The sequence below is a fragment of the Phyllostomus discolor genome, chromosome 3 (assembly GCF_004126475.2).
Source record: "Phyllostomus discolor isolate MPI-MPIP mPhyDis1 chromosome 3, mPhyDis1.pri.v3, whole genome shotgun sequence".
NCBI lineage: Eukaryota > Metazoa > Chordata > Mammalia > Chiroptera > Phyllostomidae > Phyllostomus > Phyllostomus discolor.
In genome coordinates this window covers 196661149-196675050 of record NC_040905.2, presented here as the reverse complement: position 1 = coordinate 196675050, position 13902 = coordinate 196661149, and the positions used below count along the sequence as shown (strand labels likewise).

The following is a 13902-nucleotide window of genomic DNA, read 5'->3' as shown; positions in this document are numbered from 1 at the left end:
CATGTTCAATCTGTTGCTTTTCCCCTTCCGATTCTGGTACCCCTATAATTCGGATATTGGAACGTTTAAAGGTGTCTTGGATGCTCAATCTTTTCCTCAATTTTTTGAATTCTTATTTCATCATGCTTTCCTGCTTGGTTGATTCTATCTTCCTTCTGGTCCACTGTATTGTTTGAGGACTCATATTCCTTCCTTTCACTATTGGCTCTCCTCCGCGTGTCTTCCTGCATCTTTTTATGGTAATCGCATTCTTTCATCTAAATTTCGTCCAAAATCCACCAGTTCCGTGAGCTTTCTGATCACCAGTGTTTTGAACTGCGCATCTGATAGATTGGCTAGTTCTTGGTCGCTCAAAAGGATGAGTCCTGGGGGACTGATCTGCTCTGTTGAAAACATAGTTTTTTGTTTTTTATTTTTTCCCCCGTCTCTCCTTTTTTTTTTCCGTCTGGTTGCTCTTGTTACAGTGGGGGGCGGAGCCTTAGGTGCTCACCGGGGCTGGGCACCCCAGTCTCTAGATTGTGACGTTATATGTGGGGGGGGGGGGGGGGGGGAAAACAATGGCGGTAGTTCCGTTCCCCTGGACTCAGACCCTTGTCTGGGCTTCTGGGCCGCGAGTTCTGCCCTGGTCCACAATCGCTGCCCCTCTGGGTCTGCCAGCCGCAGCTTGCGTACTCAGGGATCACCGTGCCTTCTTGCGCGCTGGATGGCTTTTGCGCCGATTTCGCGCCAAACCTTCCCCCGACCTCCGTGTGCCGCCGACCGAGCCAGCCCCGCGCCGCCGGCTCATCTTCTCCTACCAGTCCGGATGAACACGTCTACTTCAACTTCTTGGCTGCCTGACTTCCATTCAGATAAATCCTCTGCCGGATCTGGGTGTTATTCTGATAGTAAATTATTGTTGTAAATTATTGGTTTTCTAATCTTGGTTGTGCGAGGAGGCACAGTGCGTCCACCTACATTTTATAAGACATCTTTTTTATTATTTTAATAGTATGTTTTGGGCCCTTTACTCTTGCTCTAGGTGAAAGAACTCCTCCAGCTCTTTCATTCCTGTGTTGAAAGTTATTTATAAATGCAAGCTGCTGAATTTAAATGATAATTTTCCACATTAGTTTTTTAAAGTTGCTATTTCCTATATATAATCTTTAATTTGTTCTAGGAGATATTAATTCATCTATAAACTGTATAAACAATAGTAAGTGAAATATTAGATATTTTTAAATAGTCTAGACTTCTTAAAATGAAAAATTGCCTTATAAATTATAAATAGGGTACATGCTCATGAGAAGACATTCAAACAAGCAATTCAGAAAAGTTAAGAAAACAAAACAAAAAGCAATTTAGTTAACCAAAGATAACTGACATTTTGATGTATGCCCCTTCACTATTCAGGTATATTATCATCTATGTATATAGTTTTACACCAAAGGAACTCCGATGTTTTGAAAGCTCTGTCATACATTGTTTCATGAGAACAAATACAGAATGAGTTTATAATTTTTAAATGCACAATATTCCCTCTTATAGAACAGCCATAAGTTACCCAATTTTTAAATAATAGACATTGAGATTATTTCCAATGTTGGCTTTTACAAATAGCATTACAGTAACATTCTTATAGCATTATCTTACTAGTTTACATTTCTGGCAGCAAAATTGCTGGGACTAAGCATATGCATATTTTATATTTTGATACATGTTGTACAATTGCTTTCTGTAAAGATTATGTGCCCACTTAGGATGCCACTGATAATGTATGAACAGTTTCCTGTCTTTGTTAATATGATAGGTGAGAAATTATATCTTCTTGTTTACTTATTTTTATTTGTTAACTTACAAAGTATTTATAGTGATTTCTGTTAATGTGGGTTTTTACCATTTTAACCATTTTTAAAAAGATCTTACTTATTTTTAGACAGAGGGGAAGGGAGGAAGAAAGAAAGGGAAAGAAGCATCAGTGTGTGGTTGCCTCTTGCATACCCCCTACTGGGGACCTGGCCTGCAACCCAGGCTTGTGCCCTGACTGGGAATTAAACCAGTGACCCTTTGGTTCTCAGGTCAGCGCTCAGTCCACTGAGCCACACCAGCCAGGGCCATTTTAGCCATTTTTAAGTATACTGTTTAATGGCAGTAAGTACATTCACATTGTGCAACCCGTCACTACCATCTGTCCTGAGAACTTATTTCCATCTTCTCAAACTGAATCTCTGTACCCATTAAACATTAATTTCCCATTCCGTTCTCTGAGACCCTGGCAACCGCCATTTTAGTTTGTCTCAGGAGTTTTGTCTGCTAGTAATACAGTTTTTTAAATATTTTCATGCAACAAATTTCTAAAGATTGTATTATAGTTTCTGATTTTGATACCATATTCATAAAGACCTAGCTTAGCTAAATTAAAAAAAATTTACCAGGATTCTCCTACTTTTATGTTTTAGTTGTTTGTATTTTAATATGTAAATCTTTCTTTTATTAGAAATATTTTGGGGATAGAGAGTAAGGTGAGGGTTTTTTTGGTCTTTATTTTACCTGTTTCTCCTTGGTTACTTTTTTTTGATAATCTATTACCCACATATGTCAAACATGTTCTTTGTCATGGTCTGGTTTTCTGTAAACATGCTATGACTATTTACAACATGTATATATATAGTTGTTAGACATACCTAAATATTCTGCTTGCATGGCCTCAGTCTCCCTTCATGAGAGAGCTGCTCACGTGGTGTGCACTACATGTCTCATTTGGACTACCTTTTGGGTTCCATTCCGTTCCAGTCCTGTAACGGTGTCCCTGTGCCTTAGTATATGACAGAGTCGGGCCCATTCTTTACTCTCTCTCTTATGAAACTAACTGGTTAATATATTTTGTTTATTTCTCCAGATATGTTAGAATTATTTTGATAACTTCTACCTCCAAAAATACATCATTGAAATTGAGTTGATTTTATAGATTGAATTTCAGATAATTAACATATTTATATTGCTTACTGATCCTTTTGAAGAGGAAGTAATATTTTGTTTCCTGACTTTCAGTAGAGCTTTTAATTTTCTTTTATGTAAGTTGTGCAGTTTTCTCATTAGTATGATTCCTAAATATGTTAGAATAAGTCTTGAAGAAGAAATAAACAATTTAATAAAACTCTTAAAGGCTGGATTATTCTAAAGGGAAACAGTAAGAAATCCCAGTTGCTTGGCAACCAAAGCCAGTCCAAGTGACCTAGTTTATTCTTCGATAGCCTTGATTTCTTCCCAATACCCTTTATATTTTGTTACTTCTGCATAATTTTTCTGGATTGGTGTTTCATAAAGTATATTAATTTCTTTTATTCAAAGTTCTACACCAAAGCTGAATTCAAATTGAAGGTATCTATTTGCATATATAAAATGTTTCAGATGTCTTTTATTTTGACAGTTCTGGGAAGCTGATAAATTACTGTTTCACTCTATTTTGTTCTCTGAATAACAAGGTACCCCAATGCACATAACTTCTTTTCCAGCTTATGGACATACTTGCCAGAGGGTCAGGTGAATATCAAACACTTTTGTCCCTTGATTTAAACTAAAATTATGGCCAAAAAATTTATATCATATTTTGAGGTACATCATTTGAGAAATGGTTACATTAAGAGCAGCTGTTATTGTTTGTATAGACAGTTTTTCTTGATCTTGTGGGTAGAAGTTTATAAATCTTCAAAAAGGTGACTATGGAAGGATTTTTTTTTTAAATAATTTCCCTAAAAAGTCATCATACTAAACACATAAAATCTGCATATTGTATACTCATTTCTATCTCAATTTTAGAAATGTCTTCTTTACATAATCTAGGCATGTTTAAATTCTACGTGAAGTATATTCTTCTCCCCGCCTCAATAAAAATATTTGTTGGTACTTTGATCATACTGCTATTTCCTTTATTTATAGTTAGTGTTTTAATCATTCCATAGAGTTTGTTGCTAAAATTTAAATATTATCCTGTAGTAGGAATTCTGCAGTTTTTAGTGTCAGAGTCACAGAAAACATTTACCGTTCCCTCCTCCTGACTTTTCTGTTTTTCTCAGTAGAGAGTATGCCTCATTTTCATTTTTTTTTACTTAAATGTTCTTTTGCCTAATTAAAAATGGAAACTATAGAGTTACTTATGGAATAAAGTTTTTTCCCCAGGTGTTAATTTCTCAGATTTTTGCTATCAAAAGCATTTCTTGCACGCCTGATATTCAGAGAGACCTTTGTACTCAGTCCTCAGTGAAATACTTAATATAGAAAATATTGAAAATTCCAGAGTGATTAGGACAGTATACACAATGGCTTTTTGTATTTCTCCACTGTGATATGCCAAAGAGGAACGAGTGAAGAGGAACAACACCATAAACATTGATGCTAGCAGCTGCAAGCATATATAGAGATAATTGCTTAATATAAAGAAGAAATAGAACTATTGGAGGTACAGTGACATAAAGTCAGTGAGGTTAAGTTTACTTTTGTTTGTGCAGGCTTAATTTTGATAAGATTTAATCATCCTAATCTGGGAGGAAAGGGAACTCATATTCCACTTAGAACCTCACTATGATGATGTCTTGTACATCATCGCTTTTGACGTCTTTTTCCTAGACAAACAAATGTCTTTTCCTAGACAAATTATGTCTTTTTCCTAGACAAATAAATTTCAAAATAAAAAAACTCAGTTCTTCAGTTACACTAGGCAGATTTCAAGTGCTCGCTAGCCACGTGGCTAGTGATTTGTCAAATTGGACATTGTAGATAGTGAATATTTCCTTCATCACAGGAAATGTGGTTGGACAGCATTGTATTTTATGTTCCATGTCTCTGCTAACCTGCGTGTATGTGCACACAATAGTTAGTTAAAACTGCTTTGATTCCTGTCAGCTCATTTTAACCCCTGTGTCAGTTCTGAGTCTTTTTTGATTGATTGATACCACCACCATCCCTCACCTAATTATGGGCTCAAAGTGTTGGAAGTCTAAATCAATTTTCAAAGCTGTAAAAAGTAGAACCATAAAATCTTACTGAAGAGCCCAGTATAAATAGCTGACATAAACTGCCATGTTTGAAGTGGGATGTTGGTCCTCACTGTTCCACATATAGTTGTCTTTCCAAGAGCATAGTTTCGGAAATCAGTAATATAAAATATTAGAAGTGCTCTCAAAGATGATGCTTTGGACATGGAGTGTTTGACAGTTGTGCTTTACCTGATAACAAAAATTTGTATATAGTATGAAAATGCTATTAAAAGGTATGCATAGAAGTCATCTGCCACTTAACGACAGGGATATGTCTGAGAAATGCATCTAGGTGATTTTGTCATTGTGTGAAGATCACAGGGTGCACTTACACAAAGCTAGATGGTAAGCCTACAACACACCTAGGCTGTTTCTCCTAGGTTAAAGTCTGTACAGCTTGTTAATGTACTAAATACTATAGATAATGGTAACACAGTGGTAAGTATTTGTGCATCTAAACATAGAAAAGGTAATTAAAAATACTGTATAAAAGGTAAAAAAAAAGTTAAATGTGTATAGGGCAGTTATCATGAACGGAGTTGTAGGGACTGGAGGTTGCTCTGGATGAGTCAGAGAGGAGCAAGCAAATATAAAGTGTAGGACATCACGGTATGCCAGTGCAGACTTTATAAACACTGTACACTTTGGTAACACTAAATTTATAAAGCAACATAAGATTAAATCAAGCACAAGAGAAAATGATGCAGTCAAGAGATGCAGTAAATCAGGGGTCCCCAACATTTTTGGCACCAGGAATCGGTTTCATGGAAGACCAATGCTCCGAAGGGGTAGTGGGGGTAACAGCGGGCAGAGCTCAGGTAGTAATGCCAGCCAAGCTCTTCACTGTAGCTCGGCCTCACCTCCTGCTGTGCAGCCTCATTCCTAACCCGGGGGTTTGGGGACCCATATGACTGCCAGCCCACTACGTTTGTTTACACCAGCATCTCCACATGTGAGTACCATGTTATAACTACAACATTATGACCTTTAAGGTGTCACTAAACAATAGGAATTTTTCAACTCCCTTATAATCTTATCTGATAAGATTATATACATTGTGTGTGCATGGTACTTCCTTGACTTAATGTCATTATGCACAGCATGACTGTATGTATAGAAGTCCAACTATTAAGCATACAGAAAGTAAAAGATGGCCAATTTTCAGAAAAATACTTACTTTAAATTTTAATGTTACAACAAAATGTTGGAAAACTACTTCTCTCACAGAGTGATGGTATAAATTAAAATCATGAAAACAAAATATAAGAAATGCTCATTTAAAACAACATAAGTACTATGATCTTCAGAATTTCAAGTAACACCATGTGAAAATGAAAGGAGCTACATTAAAGTGGTTGGGTTTTTTATTTTGTGGCATAAACATTTTACTAATTATCAGCATTCTTAAGCAATAAGTATGGAACAAAAGATTGACCAAATGTCCATTTAATTTCAGTGATCATCAACCATGCTGTTTTCCTCCAATTTTCCCTCCTTCATCTACTTCATTTTTTAAATAATGATTTTAAAATTTGAGACAATTATAAAATTAGAAAAGCATTGCCAATACAATACAAATGACTTCTGATTTCTTGAGGCATTTGAAAATTAATTGCTAATCTGGTCTGTCTTCATTGTCTAATAACATTTAGCGTGTTTTTTTCCCTACAAACAGAGACATTTTCCTACACAGCCAGGATACAGGTCAACATTAGGAAATTAAGCCTTGGCTGGTATGGCCCAATTGGTTAGGCTTCATCCCCCAAACCGAAAGGTCATAGGTTCAATTCTTGGGCAGGGCACATTCCTGGGTTACAGGTTTGGTACCTAGTCAGGGCACATACGAAAAACAAGTGATTGATGTTTCTCTCTCACATCATGTTTTTCTTCCTCTCTTCCCCCCTCTCTAAAATCAATAAGCATGTCCTTGGGTGAGGATTTTTTAAAAATTGGAAATTAATATTGATACATTATTCCCTCCAATTCTCAGTCCCTATTCAAGTTTTGCCAGTAGTCCCACAATGTTTCTTAGAGCAAAACAAATATTATTCCAAATCACATGTTCTGTTTAGAAGTCACATTTTTATTCTCCTTTAATCTCACACAGTTCTTCAGGTTTTTTTTTTTTACTCTTAAGACTTTGACACTTGAAAGGTATAGGCAGTTTATCTTTTAGGATGTTCCTCAGTTTGAGTTTGTCTGATGTTTTCTTGTGATTAGGTTCAGTGTAATATACCTTTGACAGGAGCATCATAGAAGTTTTGTTCTTTTTTTTTTCATTGCATCATATATCAGGTGGGACATAATTTCAGTTTCTTGCATTACTGGTGATGTGCTCTTTGGTCACTTGGCTAGGCTGGGGTTGCCTGGCTGCGCCACTGTAAAGTTGGGACTTACAAAGGGAGAAAGAAGAGTATTTGGGGGAAGGTGCTTTAAAGCAATATATATATACTGTTCATTACCAGCTGTCAGTTTATATCAGTATGAACTCAAGGTTTCCTGTTTTATTTGATAGGCCATTATTGGGTTGGCCAAAAAGTCTGTATGGTTTTTCTCTAAAATAAAGACACATTTTTCATTTTCACCAACAACTTTATTGATTTGGATATTTGGAATATGTCGGCTATCTCATGTGATGTAATGTTAATCAACATTCTCAGTTAATGTCTCAATTTGATCGCTATCAACTTCAGCTGATCTACCCTACTGTGGAGCATTGTCCAGCAAGAAATCTCCAGCATGAAACTTCACATACCACTTTTGATATGTTCAATCAGTTATAGCACCTTTTCCATACACTGCACACATCTTTTTTTGCATTTCAGTTATGTTTTTACCTTTTGTGAAATAATAAAGTATAATATGCCAAAAATGTTGCTTTTCTTCCATCTTCAGTATTGAAATGGTACACAAAAATTCACCAATTTTGAGAAGATTTTGTTTTATATACACTGATTGGACAGCAGTCACAATACAGTCTTAACAAAATTGTTTCAAATGAAGTTAAAGACAACTGAGTGCTACTAAAGCCATCTTATGGGAAAAACCAAACTAACTTTTTGGCCAACCCAGTGTTTGTTAGAATCATTATTATTGTGATTTTCAAATTGTCCTATATTTAGCCAGTAGGACCCCCTTAGGGATCCTTTTGGCATCTTCCTATCATTCTTCAAACACTTCTTTGCATTGTAGTATAAATAAATAAATAAATAAATAAATAAATGTTATACATTCATCTGCTTTGCTTACTCCACATGTGGAACTAAACATTTTTTAGAGCACGATGGTTTCTTTTAGTGAAGCATGATATTTAGAAATTTGTCTGTCTTCACCTGCTTGGGCTCTAATGTCTCATGCAAGGCTGTCTCCCTATTATTACCTTTTTACCCCACTCAGGCCCTCTAAAACCTCTTGTTCACCATATGCAGACTGGCATTACCATATTGGCTGCACATCCCATCTGGACCCTTACTGACTCTCCTTGGCCTCTGACACTCCTGGACAGGTTACTGTCCTCTAGATGCCTTCCTTACCTTTCTCATGCTCCTCAGGTTCTGATATCTAGCAGTGAGCCACCCCTGAATAGAGATACCTTTCTTACCTTGTTTGGACTCAGGTTCCCCCTGCTAGGAAGCTCAACTATATGGATGCTTTCCTCTATTGCTCAGGCCCTGCTGCTCTGTGTCAGGATGCCTTCTTATATTATAGGGTTGCCTTCCTTACCTCACTGAACCACTGCTCCTCTCCCCCATACTTAAATTCATCATATGCCACCCAAAGGCTTTATTTTTTAATTTAATCCTTATTGTATTTTTTTCCATTTTACTAATAGTCCCCTTACATTCCTCTCTCCCCTGCAGTCACCACACTGATATCCATGTCCATGAGATCTTTTTCCCCATAGCCTTTAGAATTCGAAGTTGTTCAGGGAGAGAAAAAGAAGGGGACTTGAATGGTTTTTAAGTGGTCTTTAATACTACTTTCATATTGCCTTTTTTTTCTGTTGTCATTTAAAATTTTTGAATTAAAACCATATCTAAATTTCTTCTTTTTTTGCTGTATACTTTTTTCATTTCTTCAGGTAAACTGAAGCAGCTTTCTTACACTTTGTGCCATTGTGATAAGAAAGCAAGTCTTTTGACTCTTTACTGATTGTAAATTTATGTGCATCCAGAAAAAATAGATATGTATATTTTTATTTAACTATATTACTTCATATTGCTTTATGTTAACTGATTTCTGGGATTCATAGAATGCTTATGTGTAACCAAAAGTTCTCATTTTGGATTGTTACGCAGAGAGCCCAAGCTGCACTGCAGGCCGTCAGTGCTGTCCAGTCAGGAAGCCTGGCTCTTCCTGGAGCTCTGACCAATGAAGGAACAGTCCTACCTGGGCAGAGCCCTGTGCTCCGAATAATTATTGAAAACCTCTTTTACCCTGTTACTCTCGAAGTACTTCATCAGGTAAGGATGAACACTCTTATAAGTTTTTAGGTGTTTGATTTTGGTTGATACATGTACATAGTTTGTAAAAAATTTATCCTGTTTCATGCAAGAATATCAATTAGAGATAATTTTGATAGTCCCCATTTTTTTAACTTAAATACTTGGTTTGAAAGGGTGTATGAGACATTCTTTTTTATATCTCAGCATGAAAATGATTAAAGCATAGAATCCTATAAAAAGCACTGAAATAAAGATATATAATATAACTCTATATGTAACATGAAGTATCATGTCAAATACTGACTGATGTCCAATGTAGCTTTCATTGACTACCCACTCGTATGTCTAAACTGTCTTGATACAAGACATTCTAAATCATGTCCTATGAGGTCATATTAGAATTTAAGGACTGGAAGGTCATCTCGTCATATAATTTTATAGTGAATAAAACTGAGACACAGATAATTGATGCATTGAATGCTGTAGAGAGTAATTGAAGAGCCAGTTAGAATGCAAGCCTCCTAGTATGAAGTCCAGAGTTTTGTTTTATATGCTTGTTATATTTCTACCTAATGCTCCATATATATATATATGCATTCTCAAAATGTAATATACAAGTTGATTTGTAATCTGTATACATAAACATTTGGCATCTAGCCCAAAAACTCCAGTTACTTTTGCCCCTTTCAGTTACATATTGATTTGATTTTATTATACTTGTCAATCTACTTATTAAAATACTGAAACATATTATTTGCTTATTTTTACATCTGCATTTCAATATATATTGGCAATATAATGCCAGGCCATTCCAGAATTGCTTAACTGTTTTCCTAATCTTTGTTTTTGTACTACTAAGTGAAGAGCCATGGCGGGGTGGGGGGGAGGTGGAGTGCTTGTGTATTTAAGAATTGAAATTCATCTTATCCTATTCTCACATTTTACAAATAAGGAAACAGAGGCCCTTAGAAATTAAATTACATTTCCACATTCACTGTAACAACTGGTGATAGAGCTTGGATACATTTCCTAATACAGTTCCTGTGCTATGCATGTAGATGAATATGCCATTTATTAGGCCTACTGTGATCCCTTTGATAGTTTTTAGAGTATCCTTTTCTTAAATATGCATTTGTGAAGAATGTCCTAGGGAGTGCTTTAACAGTGGTATCCGCGGCCACGGGTGTTCCCTAAAAAGCTTCAGGGGTTGCTGAAGTGATTGGTTTCTTTGCTCTGCTGGATTTTCTTCTCTTCTTTTTATCCCACAGAGTGGCATGGAGCACTTGGTGATCCATCAGCTATGTTTGTTTGCATTTGGCACTGTAACATTGTAGCTACTGCTAAGTTACACTGTTTTACAAAGGATGGTCTTGCTACTTCGGCTCAACATTGCCATCTGTTGCAGTGAATTTAGTCAGAGTCACGTGGTCCTGTCTTATCATTCCGTTTATCACCTCCCTGAGAGCAGTAGTAACAAACCTTATTTCTCTCCAAAAAGATCATGGGGTCCTTCTGAGTGAAGAGGAGTAATTCTGTGAATCCTCAATAGTAACTTTCAGGTTAGGACTCTAAACAAGCACTCCCTTGTTTAAGGTTCCTTTCCATTGTTGAAATCAAACCCAACTCCTGACCAGAGTCCTAAACGCCCCCACATGCAGACCTTCTCCATCTCTTCTACCCTATTTCCTAGCACTTCTCTGCTAATTTAGCACTCTGGCTTTTATGGCCCTTTGACTCTCTCCCCTTCCTTCCAGCTTATTCATGTTTTAGTCCATTTCTGTTTTCTATTTCTTAGGCTCCTAACACTCTTCACTGACATTAGTCACTTAACTGAATTCTACATCATTGAGTTTTCAAAGACCTCCCCAGTCTTTCTCTAATTGCATTAACTAAGCCTTCTCCCTGTGGCACTCTATCTCATTAGCCAGCTAAAGTGTAGTATAGGATGAGGGTCTGGAGCTGGTTTGATTCCTGGCTTTACCACTTACTACCTCTATAACCCCAGGCAAGTAACTTATCCCATCTATGTCTTTTACTTATTTATGTAATGTGGATGAATAAAGATGGTTTCTAATCCCTTCATTGTAAGTGTTACATGAGTTAATGCATTTAAAGCACTTAGAATAGTGCCTGCTACATATTAAATACTCAGGAAATTTTAGCTATACTACCAGATGCTAGTAAATTGCACTGAAAGAAACTGATCTTTGCTTTTGTAGTTTTGTGAGTAAGATACAGTTTCAAAACTAGTAGCATAAATGCAGTGAATATTGAGATGTGGAAATACATGGAAGTGTGGAGTTGCTTGCACCTGTTATAATTAATTACAGAATTATATTCTTTGCTTAATAGTTGGCATTAACTAAACTGCTGTAGAAGCTAGTGGTTTTTCCTTTAGCTCATGGGAAGGGGATTGAGAGTGATTGAGGTTGGGGTGGTGCTCTTTCAAAGGAGGGATGCTAAGGTGTTAGTTGGGCGTGTATGTGGTAGAATAATGGTCCAGTCAGAAGAAAACAACCAAGTGCAAACTCCTTAAAATGGAAGTACACTTAATGTGTTTGGGTATTAAAAATAAGGATGTCATTTTAGTGTAAAAAGTAGGAAAGTCATAAATAAGAGGGTCATAGAAGCGGTTAGGAGCCAGATGGTGTAAAGCCTTTATAATCTTTAAACTGAGGAAGAGAGAAAAACCATTGGAGGATTTTGGGAAGATGGGTACATTTATGTTTTAACAGAATCACTCTTGCTGTGTGATTCTGTAAGCGTAAGAGATGGTGGAGACCTGGGTGAGGATGTGGGCACTGGAAGTGATGATTATGGATATATTTGGAAGGATTTGCTGATGGGTCGAGTAGATACGGTATATGAAAAGAGTAATCAAAAATGTCTTCTAGATTTTGGCTGTGCGGCTCTGGTAAAAGAGAACTAGCTTACACTAAAATAGGAAAGACTGAGCAGGGAAAAAGACTTGGGGCAGGGGTAGAAGGCAGGGCAGAAATCAAGAGTGCGTTTTGGACATGTCAAGTTTGAAATACCTACTAAACACCCAAGTAGGAGACGTTGAATAGGCAATTGGGAAGTAAATTCTGATTGACATAAGAATGCAAGGCTGGAGATTTGGTAATCATCGGCATTTGGGTGATAATTTAAAGCCATTGGATTCTATGGCATCACCTAGAGAATATTCGTAGATAAAGAAGGCATTCTTTGATCATTATACAAACTCAACCCTGCATACTAAAAATTTCTATGTGCACTAAAGGAGTAGTTCAATATAATATTCTCATATAATCCATTATTTCCAAGTATTATATATGGGGGTATTTTATGAATGTCTGAGAGATGAATCTCTTCAGGATAAAGGACTGATTTTTTTTGAATTGTAGAATAAAGATAAATAATTGCAAAAGTCAATTATTATGACATTAAATAAAAGAAGCAATACTAATAATATAAAATTCTGGGTATTAAGTCTGTTTCGTTGGCTACAAAAATATAAGCAAGTTGTGGCCAATGAACTTGATATTTTAAAAAGTTCTGATATGAATATGCTTTTTGCAAGTGAATACTAGTGAACATTTTCAGTTTCTGGCAAGTTCTGCCTTAATAAAAACCACCCTGAAGATTAATTTTACCAGAATTTGAATTTAGTATTTTCTTAGTCCCATTTTGAAGTCTAAAAGATTATAATGTACAGGAGACATCAAGAGTTGAGTCTCTGTGTTTATGTTTATGACATCAAAATAAATATATTAGGGAAATAGAGTTAAGGCCTTACAATCAATGAAAATAAATCTAAATATATTAAAGTTTCCCAAATGTTAATCTTTTGAAGCCAAATATGTTGAAAATTTAGTATCTTGATAATTATGAAATAATGTTTTAAAAAATCACACTTTAGGGATTCCTAGATGTTGGTGCTCTTTTTTTTTTTTAAAGATTTTATTTATTTATTTTTAGAGAGGGAAGGAAGGGGGAGAGAGAGAGAGAGAGAGACAGAGAGAGAGAGACAGAGAGAGAGACATCAATGTGCGGTTGCTGGGGGTTATGGCCTGCAACCCAGGAATGTACCCTGGCTGGGAATCGAACCTGGGACACTTTGGTTCCCAGCCCGCGCTCAATCCACTGAGCTACGCCAGCCAGGGCAGTGCTCATTTTTTAAAAAATACTTTTAAATTTTATTGTTGTTCAAGTACAGCTTTCTGCCTTTTCCCCTCACCTCTCCCCGACACCGCAGCCATCCCTACCTTCCTCCCCTGATTCCACCTGCCCTTGGTTTTGTCCATGTGTCCTTTGTAGTTGTTCCTGCAAACCCTTCACCTTTTGCCCCCATTATCCCCTCCCAGCTTTATTTGAGTCTTTCTTTTTATTCTGAAAAATTATTGGCAAAGAAAACTTATAGAATAGAAATACATTGTTTTCTAGAAACAGAATGCTTTTTT

The 13902-nt window shown here is 36.4% G+C and overlaps 1 protein-coding gene across 4 annotated transcripts in view; it reads left to right on the top strand.

Annotated features, from left to right (window-relative positions):
• PTBP3 (polypyrimidine tract binding protein 3) overlaps window positions 1-13902 on the top strand; it is a 100825-nt gene that overhangs the window by 50774 nt on the left and 36149 nt on the right. For all 4 annotated transcript variants that reach the window (XM_036022055.1, XM_036022054.1, XM_028532174.2 and 1 more), the window contains one exon: window positions 9314-9478. In XM_036022055.1, the coding sequence (XP_035877948.1) occupies window positions 9314-9478 (165 nt within the window). The remainder of the gene's footprint in view (window positions 1-9313; window positions 9479-13902) is intronic.